The 20,893-nt window shown below is 40.8% G+C and overlaps 1 protein-coding gene across 1 annotated transcript in view; it reads right to left on the minus strand.

Moving 5' to 3' along the window:
- Positions 1-19,104, minus strand: part of LOC139738306 (uncharacterized) — an 80,966-nt gene extending 61,862 nt beyond the window's left edge. Inside the window, exons 1-17 of the mRNA XM_071648947.1 lie at positions 19,097-19,104; positions 16,427-16,749; positions 15,258-15,368; positions 13,822-14,034; positions 12,031-12,177; positions 11,368-11,536; positions 10,581-10,859; positions 9,817-9,945; positions 8,712-8,902; positions 7,854-8,087; positions 6,958-7,065; positions 6,207-6,387; positions 5,374-5,600; positions 4,309-4,446; positions 3,600-3,764; positions 2,760-2,909; positions 1,658-2,032 (exon numbers count right to left, since the gene is read on the minus strand). Coding sequence (XP_071505048.1) covers positions 1,658-2,032; positions 2,760-2,909; positions 3,600-3,764; positions 4,309-4,446; positions 5,374-5,600; positions 6,207-6,387; positions 6,958-7,065; positions 7,854-8,087; positions 8,712-8,902; positions 9,817-9,945; positions 10,581-10,859; positions 11,368-11,536; positions 12,031-12,177; positions 13,822-14,034; positions 15,258-15,368; positions 16,427-16,749; positions 19,097-19,104 — 3,148 coding nt within the window. The remainder of the gene's footprint in view (positions 1-1,657; positions 2,033-2,759; positions 2,910-3,599; positions 3,765-4,308; positions 4,447-5,373; positions 5,601-6,206; positions 6,388-6,957; positions 7,066-7,853; positions 8,088-8,711; positions 8,903-9,816; positions 9,946-10,580; positions 10,860-11,367; positions 11,537-12,030; positions 12,178-13,821; positions 14,035-15,257; positions 15,369-16,426; positions 16,750-19,096) is intronic.
- Positions 19,105-20,893: the final 1,789 nt, after the last annotated feature.

Below are 20,893 nucleotides of genomic sequence, written 5' to 3' on the forward strand. Positions count from 1 at the left end.
TATGTCTTCAGGTAAGCAAAACACAAACTTAAGGAGAATTCAGTCAACACTGTATACACAGACTTTGCTGTGGGTCATCAAAATAAACTATTTTAATTGTGTCCTTTAAAGGGGAAGTCCGGACGATTATCAGCCGTTTCGTGTGTAAAGAACAATATTTCATGAACCTATTACCCTTTTCCCGACGAGAAAAGACCATCAGATACATTTACTATGATTTTTTTTTTAAAATAAGGTAATTCTTCATGTTCGAATCCGTCGCGAGCTGCCCTTCGTACTATCTGTCCCAGGATGCATTGCGCGTGACGTATCGGGCGCAGTTTCCTCAGCTGAGAGCACCGCGAGCGAAGCCCAGCTACGCATCGATCTCCCATTGCACTGCTGACTGCGGGCGGTATCTGCATGTGTGCCTTGTCGGCGCTACTGCAGGAGACCGTACACCGATTTAGGAGTGCTGTTGCCAAACGCTGTATTCCTTTATTCAAATAATCTTCGTTATATATCTATATAAAATCTTCAAAGATTAATGTAAAATAGTTGCAATGCTATAACATTTTCGTTTAAATTGAAATATGTATGTATTATAATACTGCCGTACTTATTAGTGTCCACCCCATCACTTACAATGCATTAGCTGTTGTCGGGCTGTGCAGGCATACATTTACTGCCTCTTTTGTTGTCCGAGACTGTTGAAAAGTGTGTCTGACGGTGATAAAATACGACAGTATACATGTAACTTGAACCGAGGAAGAAACGCCAGCGCCAGCTTGATACCGCCGCCGCGCTGCGCCGGTAACTACGACCAGCAGCCCAATACACACAGCGTAATCGGGCTGCGTGTTGTAGCATTCAGGATCATGTAAAGGTAGTATCGTGGATAGATATCAATTTAAAATCGAAATATTTCTTCAATTTGAAGACTTACTAGTAAAGTTGAAGTATTGACAACACCCTAACACTTGACACATCGGCATTTTTTTAATGAAGCAATAGATCATGCCGCGTGCATCCGCTGTGTGGTCAGAGACTGTTGAGCGGTACGCTACTACCGCTTGCTTGGCCAGTATCACCGTTGCTCAAGCAGGGCTCCCCCGAGCCAGCTGACGCTCCAAGCAAAAAGCAATGTGAGGATGAAACGTCACGCTGTCACGTGATCTTTCTCGCCGGCGTACAGAAATCGAACGGTTACGATTCAAAATTAGTGATGCTAAAAAATCGATTGTGGCGAGTTGGGAGGGTCTTTTTCAATGAAACTTAGTCATTATGGTCCTTTATTTATGTAGATTTTGGTTAATTTTTTTCAAAATCGTCCGGACTTCTCCTTTAAGTGCGGACTTGCACAAAAAACTGTAGCTTGCACAAACTCTGACTTGCACAAAAAACACTGTCCAAAGTCTCTGAAGCCAGAAAGAGTTGAAAATGACAGCAGGTATAAACCACACAATGATTTTGATGTATGGACCATACAAAAGAATAACTGCTTTAAGGGAGAGAAAAAGGGGAACAACTTCAGAATATCAATTCCAGCTACAACCAATACTAGGATAATGTGGTTTGACACTGTATAAATGGAGTTTTCTAGCTTTGTCACCAAAGGGTAAGGGATATTTGCACCTTTGGAAGCAAAAAATAAATCAGCCAGTCAATGAAGGCTTACCTTCTGGACAGTAGTGGCTGGTACTACAGTTGGTGGCCTCACTGAGGGAGTGTAATCCCGTCGTGCAGTACAAGCCGGCCGGACACCGCTTGTTGGTGGTCATGTCGGCATACGACGTTGTTGCATTGTCGCAGTAGTAACCCGCCTCGCAAGTCTCGCAGCTGCTCTTCCCCGGTTTGGAGAACATGCTGGTGCCGCACGGGTAAGGGTTCACCGTCTGCGCTGTGCAGTACGAACCTCCGGTACACTCCAGACAGTTGTCCTGGTACTGCGCCGGTGAACCGTACAGGGTACCATTTACATCAACACCGTCAGGCATGTAGGTACCGGCAGGGCAGTCAACTGGATTGACGGCGCCGTACTCACAGAAATGACCTGAGGTAAACAAGAGAAATTCAAGATTTTAATGCATGAATATACTGACTGTCTGCTTTCTGGGCAATGAACTCCACTTTCTTCCCTTCATCATCACCATCATCATAATCATCGTCATCACAATCATTATCAGTATCACTATCATCATCACCATCATCATCACTGTCATAACAATCATTATCTCTATCATCATTATCATCATCACCATAGTCATGATCACCATCCTCATCATTTATTACAATCACTATCACCCTCTTTTCATCACTGTAATCTCTATCACAATCAGAATTATTACACTTTGCTTCATTACAACATCACATCATTATAATCATGGTAGTCATAACATTAGCAGCATCAAAATAGCAATCCCAAACTGAGTTCACTGCGTTAAGTCATCCAGCTGCCAAGTTGTTTTTTTTCTTTTTAATTATCCTTGTGTTTAGGTTTGCTTGGGACAGATAATCTCTTGGTATTTGCTGGATATACAGAAGTAGATAGCAAACAATCACATCACCATTCTGGTAAATAGATGTCACAGTCTTTATTTTTAACTGTAATTTCCAGTGTGATGTTTGATCACATATTGTGTGATTGGTGTGTTCCAGCACTTTGATACTGATTAAGAAAAGGCGTTTTTACAAATAGTAGTGCTACACTGTATGTTTTATCATCACCGTAACCAATAGCATCCATTGTCATGACAACCATCATCACTCATTATCCTCACCCTGAGTGCAGTCTTGGCACTGCGACACATTGACGCGCTGGGTGTGAGGGTTGTACGTCCCGTTGGGGCAGCCATACTGCTCGGCGTACTCTGTCCCCTCCGGGCAGTAGAACCCAGGAGGACAGACGTCGGTCTCTGTTGGCTCTCCGCCTAGGAGAAGGAGGAAAGTAAATGGAGAGTGTCATAAGAGCAAGAGTTGCCAGACATTGTTCCTAATCTCAATCATAATCACACCAGCTATCAGACAAAGCTCAAAAACTCTGCCAACTTCTTGCAGGCTAAGGTCTGATCTTTTTGCATATTTTTTTATTTTTGCTGCATCACTTTCACCATAACAGATGTTCATAAAGATGCAGAGAATCAAGATATGAGCAGGACAGTGATTTGTTTCAGTCAGGAGTGCGTCTGCTTCACGATCAAAAGGACCCAGGTTCAATTCCCCGAGTCTCACTGAGCAATGTTGTGTGTAATCATTCCGTCCCCTCTAGTGAGGGCCAAAACACTCTGTCCCTCGGTTAGGACATTAAATGGAGGTCCCGTGTGTGAGTTAGTCATGACGTACACACATAAAAGATCCCACTTTACTCATTCATCACAGAGAGTGGGGCGCTACCCCAGTGAAATTGTCCAACTACCTAACCATACAAGAAAATGGGCAATTGAAACAGAACCCTTGTGGTTCTCCCAGGTGACTACTGCAGCAATAGTCCGCAAATGGTATCAATAAGGCACATTGTGCCATACGTTTGAGTGAATGATCGACTGACTAAACGAACAAATGAACGAAAGAATGAACAATATGGATGAATGAAGGGATTAACAAGAAGGGAAGACACTTACCCAGACAGTAGTAGCCAGGGGTGCATGGGGTGCACTGGTCAGCTCGCGACAGGTTGGACAGGGGGGAGAAGGTTCCGGCCAGGCAGGGGTAGCGGTCAGGGCTCGGCGTCTGCAGAGGGCAGTAGTAACCCGGCCTGCAGGGCTGGGGTGGGTTGACCGTTTCACCTATTGGTCAAGCAAAGAGTGAGCCATTGTTGGCAGAGGTAGGCTTACATACAGGATAGGTGGAGCAGACATGATTTACTTCATTAAATCAAGTCCTGGGGTAATTTTGCTGCAAAGCTTATTGTCATTTCATCATTGAACTAGCAACTCTCTATTTCCCTGTGCGCGCTAAGGTTAGGCTGACATTCATCAAAGTGGCACACAATCAGAAAATATATACAAATGTCCCAATTGAAGTGAAACATAAACTTTGATCTTGTATAATGTGTTGCTAACTCAAAAATCTAAAAGTGCATTTATGAATTAGGAAGGCTTTTGAAAAAGTTACTCTCCAAAATGCACAATTTTTAAAAGACAGAGAGCATAATGACAGATGCCACATTACCAATGAATCCTGTTGCTTCCCATAATACAATCAACATTTCCATCACACAAGTTTTCTATCTCTCAATCATACTATGTGTCCATGGCATACTATGTCTATCACTCCATCTCAAGGCGATTAACAATAAGGATCAGAAAGGTCAGAGGTCAAAGGTCAAACCTGTAGCCCAGTCACAGTAGTAGCCCTCCCAGCAGGGGTCACACTCCTCAGGTGCAGTCAGACTCGTTGACCCTGTGTACGTTCCGGGAGCACAGGGGTACTGATCATTGGTGATGGTCCCATTTGGACAGTAGTAACCTGGCAAAGAAACATACAAAACAGGTGGATAGTGTTAACCCCATTAATAGGACAATTTTTTTTTTTTTTTTGTGCTATAACACACATTTCCATCATTTAGACCTACTTAAGTTTACATGGGACTAGTCTTCTATGGGTTAACATCTGGCACTGAAATGCTCTGAATCAGGAATCTTTGATGGGTGCAAACAGAACAAAGTATGTCTTGACTGTGAATCAGGGATCTATTTTTTTTTTTCAATAACTGCAGATTTCTATTTGACTTCAAAGACCATTTAGTGAGGGAACAAAAAGCAATGGGAAGACTGGCCTGACTCAGATATATTCAGGAGTTCCTGAACAATATTGTGTACAGCTTTAGCACTGACCTCTATGTAGAATAAGTATATAAACAACCAAAGAATCTTGACTGCGCATAATTATTGGCTGACGGACAGTTTTGTCCTAGCAGGTCTGCACAGTTGTGGTTTTTTAATGTACCCAGGTGAGCAGCGAATCAATGAAGATGGATTCAATCAGACCACCTTTCTCTCACCATGCTACTGGATCTGTGAAACATTATTTGTGGTATTTAGACCACTTAACAAAAAGATACTGCTCCATACACTGGACTCCAAACTGCAACTAAGCATACAACTTTACATTCACTCCACATTGCAGTCAGGATACTGCAACCTGCCCAACAGAAACCATATCTAACCAGAAACACATTCAGCTTCCTGTCAAGTACCCATCCAGATTGGCTGGTCAAAGAGGAGTGTTTGAGCTACAGCCCATTTTGGTCAATGAAAGAAATAAGTGTCACAAGGGGACTTGAACCCTCAGTCACCTCAAAGAAGTCTAGTAAAGTGCACAAACCACTGGACCAAAGCATTTCTACATAACGGTGCAGCATGCTAACACCCTAACCCAACGAGTCACGCATACCTTGTGCACAGGGATGCGAGCTGTTGGTGAGCCCAGGTACGGGGCAGGAGCGACCCAGGTCACACAGCCTGCAGTTGTAGGCGTGGCCAGCGCCCTCATCCCCATTGTAGGTGCCAGGTTCGCAGAGGATGGGCGAGGTGGTGGGGGAATTCGCACTGCCAAAGGGGCAGTAAGCCCCGGCAGGACAGGTGATACACATGGTCATGTTCTCAAAACCGATGTCATCACTGTAAGGAAATATCAACAGGGCAAGCACAGAGCATAAAGTTATTGGATGTTGGAATGGATGACTCATGAAAGGTACTTGTAGTTCTTCCTTTCTCATGGCATTTCTAAGAGAGCTTATGACATTCATCAAAATTTCATGACATTGAATAGCCTCTAGTGGGTGGGGGGGGGGGGGGGGGAGGACATTATCAAATATTGCTCTCTATGTGAACTCCATTTCAGTAATTCTACAAATGGCGTCAAGGAGAATCAATATTTGTAGGATCTTTGAATAATCCTCATAATCAGTAACTAATCTAAATACATCTTTGAAAGGAAAGCAAACATTTGAACTGAATGGTGACATGGATCTATGTTAACTGCAGGAACATACATACATTGTGAAATAATCACATGACATTCCATAATAAGACTATTTAAAGCTCTAATAAATTCTCCTATCGGTGAAACAATAAGAAAACAAACTTATCAGAAAAGGACTGATTGCAATAAATTTTCAGCCTTCGATCTTGATGGATGTCAAGGTGTGGAATCTTGATGCTTCCGCTACAAAATAAATGGTAAAACTATTGGACATTGATAAAGCAGGAGGTCAGATCACTCACCCATAGGTTCCTAGCGGACAAGGATTCTGGAAGCCCGAGTACTGTCCAGCCAAACAGTAGAATCCCGCTGGACACGGGGTCCCGTCGGTCGAGCTGCCCTCAGGACAGTAATTTCCAGCCGGACAGGTGATGCAGGCGATAGCCTCTGAGGACTGGTTCATCCGGTCATTGTAAGTACCGCCTGGGATATTGGAAAAAAAAATCACAATATAGATCTCAACGCGTTTCACTAGCATCACATCAGATGTCTATTACCTCATTCTTCTCTGAGACCTTCAAATATTTGGGTCATTTTGACTGGTGGTGGTAAGTTGTTAATGGAATGGATTTGTGTCACATTTTAGAGAGACATATTTCCTGGTGGGCTATGAGCTAGTACACTGTACATTTAGCATTTTCTTGATTCTTCTGCAAAATATTTGGGCAATCTAATGATTTTTTTTGAAAGCCCTTCATATTGATGTCAAATCTATAATCAAACCAAAATTTCCAGTTATCAATGTTAGAAAACATTGGCTTTGTTTCTTAAAAAACTTATGCATTGTGTTCAGAACTTGAGTGGAGGTGTTCCATCATGAATGAATATCCATGAGAAAATTTCCTTAATCCTTTCTGTACCAAGGGACTTTGGATATTATGAACATCATTATGAGGTTTTTCTTGCCAATCGGCACACAACGCACACAAATGGTCATATAAAGATAAAGATTAAAAGAAAACTCATGGCAGATAATGCTGTCTCCTTACTTACCAGGGCAAGGGAACCTAGTGGCATATGTGGTGCCAGTGGGACAGTAGTGGCCAGTTGGACACTGGTTGCTGACGTAGTCTGACATTCCTTCTGTGTCACAGTAGAATCCTGGAGAACATCAAAAGATGAATGTAATGTCATGAAACGGGAAGAACCTAATTGCAACATGGAAACTCAATTTCATTCCTTTTTTGAGACTCCTTGTGTCTGATCTATTTACAACTTCTTGAAAAATGATGAACTACAAAGAGAGAGAGAAAATGGCAGAAGCAGTGACACAAATTATTGTCTTAAATAGGAATGAAATGATTTAGCAATGAAGAATCAAATTACTTGCCTTTTTCCTTGAAATTAATTGTAGCCTTGCCAGAAGGAAATCAATTCAATAATTACTAAGACAGCCATTGAATAAACTGAACAACTGCCCCACTAACGTGGTGTCAAACTTCCTCAATGTGTGTGAATTATATTTTTAAAAATATAAATACTGACTCTGATAGTTAATACTAATTCAAAAGTTGTGAGACACCAGACACCTCTGGACCCCCTTAAAATCTGAATTTCATGGCATTCACAACAAACTGAACTCATATGCAGAGTGCCTGAAATTTACTAGTCATTGCCATGGGTCCCTTTCAAATGAGAAGTCAAAACTAATTATTTCCATAAACAAACCACGAATAATTCCTCATAAAAGTGATTCAGTTCCTTTCCAATTCTCAAACTTACAGTCAGATATACGCAGTCGTATGTGTAGGCCCCTATAAGCCAAAGTATTAACCCCTTGAGGATGAACTGAAGTTGCTACAATACACATTTCCCATAGACACCTGCCTGAGTGCACTCGGGACCAGTCTTCAATGGGCTAAGTTAAAGTTCATACAATGTAGCCTCACCTGGTGGGCAGGCCAGACACGCCTCTTTCTCAGTCTTGGAGCCATTGTAAGGGTTGTAGGTACCCAGGGGGCACTCATACCGGTCCTTGCCGTCACACCAGCCTCCCGGCTCGCAGAGGTCCGCCTCGGGCGTGGCACTGGTGGAGCCCTCGTCACAGGTGTAGCCTGCCTGACACTCCCGGCAGTAGAGGGAGCCCTCCGGGGACCACATGCCAGGCGGGCAAACAACCGGAGCTGTGCGCAGTGTGAGAGAATCAATCATAGAAATAAATTGTTCTTCAAACAATCTGATTCTCACTCCTGTCTACCACACATCTTACATCATCATTTTCACTTCAGAATTTTGAGCGTACAATTGTATGACTATTGCCTATAATGGTGAGCTCATAAGTTACTTTCCACCAATGTCCTTTACCAAATTCTTGTCATGCAACATCAGTGTCATTTTTACCCTCAAGTAAGGAAAAAAAATTGTTATAGTGCATACAGTGTAATTACTGTCTGGAAAAACTCATATAATGCAGAACTTCCTTTTTTAACAAAATCTCAAGGTAATGTCTCTGATTAAAAATAAAATAGCTTCACTTGCTCCCACAAATATATAGACCTTGGATAAAAACTTTTAAAGATTCTGACTTTACAAGTAATTCTACACTGACCTTTTTTGTTGTGACATGACATATTTTCTTCGAAAATCAAAATAGCCTGAATACATGTATGAACTCATCATCTGATTAAAAAGGAAATACAAAGTAGATAAAAAGTGAGCACACTTTGGGCATTCTATCCCTCATATTTACAGGAAAAAGGGATAAAAATTAAACAAAAATAACAAATTCCAGTTGCGAGAAGACTCACATGTTGGGTCAGAGCACTGGTAGCCAGCCTCACAGATGGTGCAGTTAACCTCATTGAGTCCGCTGTAGTAACCCTGAGGACAGGGGAACTCTGAGCCGTAGATGGTGGGGCAGTAGTAGCCTGGGTTGCACTGACTGCACTGTGTCTGGCCCCCGAGGGAAAACGTTCCAGCCGCACACAGCTCTGATGACCTGCAGGCAGAAAATAAAAAGAAAATTACTCAATCTTAATTTTTACATCCTTTTCAAACCTCATTTGATTCCCCTTACTACCAAAAAGAACAAACACAAGTGACAGATACACTGTGTTCATGTATATCATATATTTCTCAGTAATGCCTCAACATATGACTGCTGTGTGTTTAGGTTCATACATAATACAAAACAATAAACAGGCAAACTCTAGTACATTCATGTCTTGATCATGAACGTAGCCACTTGTCAAATTGCCCAACACCTCCTGGTTTGCAAAATTTACAATTTACAGCCAATGTAAAAGTTTTGGAATATACAGTATTGGGTGTGGATGCTATATGCAAAACATGGCAAGAAGTTAAGACTCAAAATGCATTTCATGGTGTGTACAGCTGTACGTTCAGAAAATATTGAAAAACAAGCAATAAATGGCACACTTATTTAGGAAAACCAGTTGAGAAGTCATGAGTTTCCCTTTCCACTGACAACTTTTACAACTTGTCAAATTAGCATTCAAGTATGACACATGTGTAAAACACTAAATATATACCATGCTTTATGTTTTATTTGTTTTTTAAAGGGGTGGTAATAATCAGTAACAGAAAATGAAACATAAGACATATGAAATAGACCAATTCATATCTTTTTGAAGGATTCCATGTTTTTGTAACAGTATACGGCAGGTATGTTACACAGTAACATTGCCATTGTCAAATTGTCAAAGTTGTCAATTTCATATGCCATGCATGTTCATTTATAGGTCTTGTCCTCGGCAATGTAGACTGTATTTATTGATGGAATAATATTGTTATTCTTAAAGTGTTGTTCTGTTTTTCAATATTTTCTTTTACTGTTTAACAAACTTCAATAAAGAGACAAGGATAGCAAATAAGACACCCAATGCTACTTACGTAGGTGCTTCAGTCTTGCTGTGACAGGCATAGCCGAGGGGGCAGGCAGTGCAGACGGACGCATTGCCCAGGGAATATGAGCCGTCATCACATGGCCTCTGAACAGCATCAACTGGTACAGGGCAATACCTACAACATGGTAGGAGTGAGTCAAAATACCGTGGTCATACATCTCGCCGAAGTAGATCATTCAGAAACATAAATTGGGTCAAAAGGTTCCTGAGCTTTGTATCTTCCTTATCTTTGTCATGTTATCTCTTTTTGCGAACAAAAAGAAGAGTTAAGGCAAATAAAGATTATGGCCTTTCTCTCTGTATGAATTTCAAGTAAACATTGAAAGTCAATCAAATACATGACAAGAATATGATAAACAAAGTGATGCTTTTACATAAAATGAGATTTAATTCTCTGTGGTATCATGCACACACATTTCATGAATTTATATGAAAGTAGGGGAACGAAGATTCATTATATTCTGAACACAGATGACGCTAGATGATTGAATACAAAATGCTTGGACACGAGAAAAGATTTTGAACTGAATAACTCTTCTTCAGTGAATGACATATCGTCGCCTACCTAGCAGAAGGGCCCTAGCATGAAATTCCACCCCAAAATCAAATTTTTGTTCATGACACAATTTGAAAAAGATGTGAAAGCTCTTTCATAAAATGTGATCATAATTTTTTGTGATTTTTTACTTATTGAGCCTGCAGACCTCAGGGCCCTTTTCCTAAGCAGGCGATGTATCTTCAATGACTTACATTCCAGCTGGACATGCCGAACACTCCGCCTGCTGACCGGTGGAGTACGTCCCGACCACACACGGCTCCTGGTAGTCCAAGTCAGTGCTGGGGCAGGCAAAGCCAGGTGGACACACCAGGCAAGCCACACTCCCGCTGGTGCTGTATTCCCCCGCCTCGCAGGCTCGCATGTCGGAACCGTCGGTGTTGGGGCACTCGAACCCGGCCTGGCAGCTGACACAGGTTGTGGCGTTGGTGTAGGAGTAGGTCCCCGGAAAACAATCGATCTCCGAGTTTGATCTGCCCAACAAAAAATGATAAAAATCATAATATTGTGTCATTTAACCCATTACATGGCAAGGCACTTAGCTCATCAAAGCTTTTTTACAAGCATTAGGTACGCAAGAGATCATTAAGCAGAGGGGCAAAAGCTGAGGTGTGAATTTTCTTCAATTTGTGTCCCTTTACGAAATTTGTAAGATAGCAACCGCTGATCTATAATTTAACAAACATGTCTAAAAAAAAGGGAACCATGGGACTCGAACCTGTCATCTACTGCTTTCCGGGCAGCGACACTACCTCACACCTCAAGCATTAAGTAATTGCTTAAAAATTTCCTGGTTTTAAGTTAGCAGACATATGCCTCATTCAAATATATGCCTCAGTCCAACAGAAATGTCTCAGCAACATAGTAGGGAGTGGGGGATTAGGTAATCTCTATTCATGGACAATTAGTTTCCACACTTCTGCCCTAATCAGCAAAAAAAGCACCCCAGTGTGTGGGCCAATCGGTCTCTTGCATACTTACGTTGTGTCTGTGCAGTACTTTCCAGATGTACACGGCGTGCACTCGGTGGCCTTTCCCGTGGCGTACCACCCGGGGGCGCACTCCTCCTTACCAGCCGATGTCTTATCCGGGCAGGCATAACCCGGAGGACAGTCTGTGCAGGTCGTTGACCCCGCCTGGCTGTACTGGCCTGGATATGGTAAAGAAAGAACAAGGATCTTTCTGGGTTAAACACTGGTACGGCGTTTGTTACCTTGGGTGCCCTCTTTAAGCTATATGTGCTCAGAGTGCCGATTGGCAGAGGAAATCCTATAGCCTTAATTAAACAGTGTCCAAAGTCCCTGGAAGAGAAAGCGTTAATTAAAATTCCACAATACTCCCAGCTGGACCCTGTCACTAACCATCATTACCTCAGTCTTCATTGTCTGGTTCCTACTCATACACCTGTGTCAAGATGGGCCTTTTTGAAAGTACAAACCCAGCCAGGATTTGAACCCTAAACCTTCCATTTCAGGCCAGCACCCTGGATTATGGTGTCAGTATGCCTTAATTTGTCAAACTAAGGTGTGATGAGCATGTTCTGAATATGTCCCCCTCTCTGGTCCACCTCTAATGTCATACGTTTTACAGGGAGTAAGGTCGGAAATATCAAAACAGGATGAGGAACATCATTTCATTTCTCACCATTATCACAGGGTTGAGGCGCTTGGGTCGCATCAGCACACGAGTACCCTGCATCACATTGTCGGCAGTAGGTGCTCAGAGGAGCGTCGGCGTACCAGCCACTGTTACAAGCTACTGGGGCTGCATTTGTGACGTTACACTGAAAACCTGCAAAGAATTTTTGTTTTACATAGGAAATGATTGAAAGCATAGTTTCATCAAGTTAAACTCATGAATCAATCCACCAACATAACACAAATACATGAAAAATGCAAACAAGTATATACAACGACGAATGCCTTAACAAATAGCATTCACAACATTATGAAAATAGCATATTGTTGACGCAGAAACACAGTCACTCTAATGAGAACATGCAAGATACAAACTGCATCCACAGTAACATTATATGTTTCTATTCTCAAGTCACACAAAACATGATTAATTGTGATTAATTCCAAGATTTTTGCACATGTCTTTGAACTCAGAAATTTATTAAACATAGTGCCATGAAGCAGTGAAAGAAAATTTAAAGGCAGCTGATCGTCATCCCTAATGGTACGTAAACTCCGAACGACCGAAGTTTGTGCATGCAGTTGCGCAATGCCAGACTCGGTGCTATACCCATAAACGTGTGGGACAATGCTGCCACTGAGACATGTGTGTCTGTGTGCGTGTGTGTGTACGCATCATGCACAAACACTGTCCCCACGAGCTGATTGGATGATTGGAGGAGAGAGGCCAGAAGACACGTGGCTCTTTTGGCCTCTCTTCATGCGCATGCGCACTGAGAGTGTGCGTCCATTCGGAAGCTCTCGTGGCTCGCTCGGACAGCCATTTTGGGTTAGGAGATTAGCACAGAGAGCTCTCTTGTATCCTAGCGTTTGGTCACTGACCCATTGAGCCAGCGCTATTCTCATTCGGGGTCACTACATTTGATACAGAATGGGGGAGGCAGCGTGTTGCGTTCGTCTCCGTGCCGCACAAACCACTCGCCACGATTGAGTGCCTTTAAAGTCCTTCATGCATTGGGCTTCTCATGACCACTTAATTGCCAAGAATCGATAACATAAGGGCTTACAAAAACTACCATAATCATGAAGAGATTATAAAAAAACACATATGAAAACACAAACAAGCAGGCAATAAAAAATTGTAACACATGATCATAGTACAGTATTTCCTCATCCATTCTGTATGTCTAAATGGAAGCAGTTCTTTCTGCAGGTTAATAAAGCTAGACATTTTCTATGAAATTGATAAGCCCAAAACACATACCAACCCTAGTGTTCTTGCATATAACCTTAAAGCAAACAAAGGCATTTAACATATTTATTTTGACTGTAATGAGGGACGTAATGCAAATCCTTCACTTAAAGTTGGTTCTCTAATAGACAAGCTCTGACTTTTGGCGGAGCTTAGGGTCATAGCATATCGGTTAGAATCAACACGGCTCCAGGATCTGAACCATGATCCTGAATGATAAAGCAGTCAATATTTGTTTTATACTTGAAACAATACTAACTACGAGCAAGTGATCACTAATCATAGTTACTCTTATGCTGTGCACAGTGACTAACACACACGGATCAATTGTGTGCATGTGTGAAGGGGGATGTCTTGTTCACACTTGTAATCAAGCTTTAAAATATTTGTATTGTGAACAACCAATTTCAAGCACTTCACGGTCCATGACACCTCTTTGTCTTTCACATCACTCAAAATTTTCCTGCCTCTTGTAATTGGCCAATCAGAGGGCAAGAGTCTAAAAGTAAGGTGGGTGTGAGTCAAAAATCTGAAGACAAACTGTACCTGCAGGGCAAGGGGAGCAGGAGCTAGCCTGCCCGAGGGAGTAGTAGCCCGACGTACACTCCTGGGCAACGGTGGAGGTGCACTGGTAGCCCGGAGGACACTCCAGGCAGCTGGTGGCATTAGCTTCGGAGTAGTAGCCCTCGCGGCAAGCCGTCTGTGAACCCGCCAGTGGGGTGCAGTAGTAGCCCGCGGAGCAGGAGTAGCAGTTCACATCTGAAAGAATTCAAGTTGCAAAAACCATAGGTTTACTTGATGTGTGTGGAAGAGGGCAAACACATGATGTCATCTCTGATTATCAGAACATTCTGAGTGTAACGACCACCTGTCCACAGAGACCTCAAATTTGGATGCCAATTGCAGCTTTCTATTAAAGTAGAATCAGTTTGGATTATGTCACTTTAAAGGGACTGTACAGAAACCACTCTATGAAATGTTAAAGAGCATACAATTCTAAAGAGAATCAAATGTTTATTTGATGAAAATTGGTTTTGAAATGACTGAGATATCTAAAACAAAGGTAAAACAAAGAGATCCTAATAGAAGTCTTGGCCTGTCAATTTTATTAGGATCGCTTTTTTGGACATCTCAGCCATTTCAAGCCCAATTCTCATCAAATAAAAGATAAATCCTTCTTGAAATTACCTGCTCTTTCATATTTCATAAGAGATTTCTCATTATCTCACAAAAACAAAAAATGTTACAAACCTGAATCTTCACCTCAACCAGTACTGTTCAGTCCCTTTAAGACCACTTTTCTATTATGGCCAACTTTTGTCTATTTTCCCTGGGCAGTCTTTAGAACCAAAGGAATTCAAAAATGTATGCATCATTACAAAGTGCTGAATATTGGGTGCAGCTTACTCTGTATCTACGGCAATGAAGGGCAATTTGCCAGTCAGTTCCAATAAAACCTCAAAGCGAGAATTCTTTAATTTGAAGGAATCATCTGATATGCCAATGGAAAACCCTGGCAAGTCACAGCCAAGTCACTGGACATGAAAAGGGTTAACCACTGAGCTAAGATGAATGCCAGCAATACCATGGCAACAAGCAGCAGGTGCCTCTGTAATTATTAATGAGTTTCCCATTAACCCATTGAAGACTAGTCCTGAGTACACTCGGACAGGTGTCTATGGGAAATGCATGCTATAGCACAGTCAGTCTGTCTCCAACGGGTTAAGAAATAACTGTGGGATTTGTCGAAGATACCTATAGTGAGGAGATATACGGAGGGTCTATTTCACAACTGGCAAGCTACATTGTATATTGACGGAAAGTCCACTGTCTCTGTACATTTGAGTGTGTGTGTATGACAAGTGTTTTTGCCTTAGCCAAGAGCTAAAATGGCAGCTTGGTGGGGCCTGTGAAATGTCTATAAAAGTTTCAGAGTCCTCATAGGTTGCAAACAGGTTAATGTTGTCTTCAACTATACCCACCTCCTATGGGGCTATACTGGCCAGGCTCACACTGTGAGGCTGATGAGTTGGTACAGCTGTGACCTGCTGGGCACTGGGTGCAGTCGGTGGTGCTCCCAGTCGAGTAGGTTCCTAGGATGATGGAACAAAAGAACAGACAGACAAACTATCACCATGACTGTCTAAGATGAGGGAGGGTGTGTATCCACAGAGTTTGATTTCATTTGATTTGATTTTATAAACAAAACATCAATGATCACATGAGCTCACAATCAAAATTAGAAATAAATATGAAGACTTATGGTAGCAAGTTCTATAAGTTGTTTTGTGTTTGGAATCTACACTTTACATGACCCAGTGGTCATAAATGACTAAAAAGAACAAATTACCAGAAAGGCTCAATGTCTTTCAGTAAAAGTCCTTAAAAAAGGATTAGGCAACTAGGATAAAAGGCCTGCAGCTGCCGCAGGACTTGAACCAGGGACCTTGTGATTGAGAGTCTGCAGCCTTAACCATTGAGCCACAATGGCTCCATAGAGAGTCAGATATTGATTCATCATTTGCTCTTGACGGTCACACTGATTTGTAGTCTCCAATTTCTCTATGGGGTTCATTAACACCTTAAAATCAATGCAACAAATGAAATGCAATCACTCTAAAAGACTTTCTTTAAAGGGATTTCATTCATCTTCATTTTTGTGAAGTTCTATCAGTGAGCTCTTGTGAAAGTTTCACATTTAAACTTGCCCTCAAAGTCAGAAAAGCATGTCTTGTAATCAGGACGCGACATTTCCTCTTTTTTTTGTGGAGGCCAGTTTAGGGACAATGAAATTTCTTAATGTGACATTTTGGTCGACCGACAAGAAGAGATAATGTAGTGGCCTGAAATAATAGCAAATATGACAATCCATCTTGAATCTTAGTTGCCCCACAATCCACCAAAAGACACTTTTTTTTTCTAATTTGGTGACCTGACATCAATTTTTAGTGGCCCAGGGCCACCAATTAGGGCCATCTAATTGAACTACTGCCACACTAAAGTCTCCCCATATTTATTCCAGGTACATATGAAATCATGTTCCTGTTATTCATGGAACATATTACACCTTGAGAAAAGAAATTTTCATTCTCTGCAAATGAGTATAAATCTAAGAGTGCTACAAAAAATCAAGTACATGTAGGGGTAATACCTGGGGGGCAGTCCTCAATGGTACTGGTGGTAGGGCACCTACTACCAGCGGGGCAGCTCAGACACACCCCACCCCCTAGGAGGGCATACTCCCCGCTGACACAGTCTGTAGGGTCTTGGGTGGGGTCTGTGCACGCCTTGCCCGCCGGGCAGGGGACACAGTCCGTCTGGGCACCGTTGGTGATCTCATTGTAGCCGCAACGGGTGCAGTTGTCCGAACCAAGGGGGGCGATGTAACCCTTAGAGCAGGCAACAGGTGTCTGGGAGGGGTCAGTGCAGGAGTGACCCTCTGGACAAGGGATACAGGCTGAAGCAGCAGCACCACTGGAAAAAAAAAATAGATAAATAAATCCACAAATAAAGACAAGAAATTACGCACTTATCTGCATATAAAACACAAACCTCAATAACAACTAATGACCATTCAATAAAAGTTGTTAGAATTCACATATTTCGCAGACCTGGGACATATTACACGTATGTACGTCTCTTATTCTATGCATAAAACCTCATTGTAAAAATGTACACGTACAATATCATATTATTTCAAAGTTAACTGTAGACAATATCAGTAAAATAAAAATGCCATGATAGCACAAAAGCATTTAAATCAATGACCATTAACGAGGACGATTAATCATATTTACATGTATTTCATAAGTTGGAATTCATCAATACTATGGTGTCGAAATTTAGTAAACTCAATTCACTTTTACATTTTTTTTTCAAACTTCAAAAGATGATCATGATGGCCCCAATAGCACATGTTGCAATTATCATACTTACAGGAAAATAGGGCAAATCTAACTACATGAAAGTTGGGAGCATGCATGTGAAATATGAATACAAAAAATGACATGTTTCATGTTTCATTTTACAAGCCCCAGGCTCAACACTAATTTTTTTTTTCTCTGTGGGCACTATCAGGACACAAGATCTTCAAGTATGAAATTTTGTCAGCAGACCAAAAAAGAAAAGTAGTTGCCCAAAACGAAATAAAATATGATTTTTTTTTTTTTAGATGCCCGATTGGTTCACCAAAAGCTACACCGTAATAGCCTTTTTGAAAATTTGATGGCCTAACATCAACTTTTGGTTGCCCGACATCAATTTCAGTGGCCCTGGACCACTGGGCCACCTACAATTGTATACTGCCAAGCCCTGCAAGTCTCGCAGTGTACAAAATAACCACATGCCTACATAATACTTGTTGAACTACATGTAATAATGGTACATCATAATGGCACAGAGTTCAGCAAACCAACATTTCCTCCTGTAGTGAAAACACTAAACAGCTACAACAGGAATAATATTCACAAAGTACAGACATGCAAGGATATCGAAGTGCATAACTTGACATCGAAGTACCTTGACAATGTACAGTACATCAGTACTGATTGTTGCTTGCAAATAAAATGGGTCTTGATCATGATCAACATTATTTCCCCCTATTACAAGTTGTATCTATCACAGTTTTGACTTTTATCCAGTCTATTACAGCTCAGAAAAGAATGGGAGAATCAATCAAAAAACAAAAACATTTTTATGACAAACAAACTTCGTGTAGATTGCATGAAAATTTGTCCAGCTCATAAACATTAGATTCTAAGGTACACTACTATTAAAGCACAAAGAAAACTCCACAAAGAAAAAAAAACTCCATCCATGGAATTATAACAGTACTTGCATGATGTGAATTATCTTCTGCTACGCAGCTATTGCAAAAAGCGTGTTTAAAAACATTGTCTCCCCCCCCCCCCCTTCTCTCTTTCTGGTGGCTTCAATACAATGCTTGACTGCCCTCGACTTCAATTGGGAATTTGCGATTACGCACCAGCGGTCTGACCACACAATAGCCCAGTGTGGCCTCTCTATAACTACCATTAAACTGTTGATCAGTGCACACATTCCCACACAATGGAGTGCTGCCTAGGCTACTGAAAATAATGAAGCACCCTGTTTGCTTGCATCACAAGAAACTTAAATCAAACCATTTGATGAATGGGCTGGGCAAAGTTGCACCCTACTAAAAAGTACATGGCTTTAGTAAAGAAACTTGAAAGAAGAGCATATAAATCAACTACATTAAACATATCACAGGAAGTACACTATACTACATTATATTTTGATTTTTCATTGACAAATAGCTACACATTGTATGCAAGATGGGAGGTTGGAACATTGTTGCATGAACTCTCTTTAAGCTCATTTAACTCCATTGTACCATACTAGTTGCAATAAATTGTATGTGAATAAATATTCACTGGCTAACCACGATTTGAACGAACAAAAACAACATCAAAAAGTTCCTCAAACCTTATAAATCACATTTTCATATCTTTTATGGTTTTTCACAGATTATTATTTGCTGTCAAATCATGGCATATTGAAGCAAAACAGGCAGATTTTTCCATCAAACTTAAACTTACAGGCTGGGGCCAATCATTGGAAATTCATGGAAGGTTGCAATGATTACATTCAACTTCATAAACAGCAGCCAAGAACCAACTTCTCATTTGTGGCTATTGAAGCAGTTACTAAGGTAACCACGACTGCTATAACTTCCAGTCACTGCAAACACCTAACATGCAGAATGGGTCCCATATCCTAATTATCCTCTGAAGCGAAATCAGTTCACATAAAACTGTACATGTACACACAAAAATCCCACATCCCCATGGTTTCTCCACTGAATCTGATACAATGTAATACTGTAAAAGTGGAAATTTTCGCTGTGTTAAAATTTTCACGCATTTCGCGCAACCAGAAGCTACCGCGAAAATAAAAGCACTCAAATATTTTTGTTTGCCATATATGTTCCTGTAGCGGATGTCTTGATGCCGCGGAATTAAAAACACGCGAAACTCTTCTTACCGGGCCAAGTGTGAAAAATTAGTCGCGTGAAAATATCCACTTTTACAGTGGACTGAATGACAGTTCACCCAAAAGAGAAATCAATTTTGACAAAACAAGATTTAAGCAAACAAGAATATAATTTGAGCACATACATGTACAAGTGTACTCACACAACAAAACTTACGAAGAAAAAAAAATACATAGGTTTGTTTAAAAAATCATAGTCACTGTGAATTGCTGAACAATGGCTCTAATGAAATTACTATAAAAAAAAAAATGGCCATCTTTCATTAAGTGACTTTCTAGCCCTCTACACTCATCCCCAGGAAAAGATGGCTTAAAATATAATCGTATACTAACAGTGTCCCTCTTCACCAAGGTGTATAGGTCCAACAGCTGGCAACATCAGGGTAATAATATTTGAGCTGATCCTGCAGGTACTCTACAGCAGCATCAATACTGAACAGGCTACTTGTAGGTTCTATAGCCACATGAAAATATTTTTACTTTCTATCATCAAATGGAATATATGTACTGTCTGCATAAAACTGCTGCAGTACAGATGTATTTCACTTGCTGTAAATACACTGTACATCTCACTAATTTTTCCTTTTCCAAGTATCAACAGTTAAACATTTCCTTACAAAACTGCTCTACAGTAAAACGTCTTCTAAAAGAGTTCAAAATTCATCTTCCACCATTTGGAATTTGCTAGCAATATATCAAAAGGGTCTACAAAAAAAAAAAAAAAAAAAATCATGTCTGGCTGATGTGATTTGCCAGGATAATGATTTGTTTTGGAGTATTTTGAGATCAAAGCTTTAGTAAAATGTCACAACTTTTCATTAGATTTATTTTGTATTTTAAAAGTTTCTTCAGGCACTTCGCATTCAAAAACTGGTCCTTTTGAAGAAAGTCTTTTTTTTTTGTTCTTTTTTCTCTCAAAGATTCTTAAACCAAAAGCAGCCTTTCAGTCACTGCTGAGTTGAGTTCAGTTCATTCGCTATTAATGCATTCAACATTTCATATCCTACATTTGATAAATGTTGTGACAGTCCAATCATAGTTATATCACTGCACTCAATTTGCTAAATTGCACCTAACCAGACGAGCTTTTGATATCCACCTACTACATAATCATCAAATATACCTTGTACACATTCAATGATAGAGTCTGCCAAAACAGACTAATCCTGCAGCAATGAGTGGCAATAAACTCATCAAATACTGTGATCTACAGTTTGTATAATGCTAGTCTCTGAGCCATACTCTGTTAAAAACCATTTAGAGACTATTAAATGTATGCTTCATAACCTGAACTCATATCAGTATGGAGAATGGATACAAACACCTTTATAGACACATGATAATTTATGAGCCTTTTTAAATGCTCAATCTTAATAATTATAGTTACCATGACAACTTCCATAATCTCTTAAAATCTGATGCTGCCTGGTGAATCAGACTACGACACATCCAATACTCTAAGGCTGGGCGACAGCTATCCGTCACTGTAAATTAATTGCATTGTCTATTAATGAGGTTAGCTTGCTCAGCTTTCGCACAGCCACGAGAAAAAAAAATGCAATATTCAGTGGCTTGATCAATTCTT

This window comes from Diadema antillarum, unplaced genomic scaffold, assembly GCF_040938485.1.
Source record: "Diadema antillarum isolate AM-2024a unplaced genomic scaffold, OU_Dant_1.0 seq00000735_RagTag, whole genome shotgun sequence".
NCBI classification, from domain to species: domain Eukaryota; kingdom Metazoa; phylum Echinodermata; class Echinoidea; order Diadematoida; family Diadematidae; genus Diadema; species Diadema antillarum.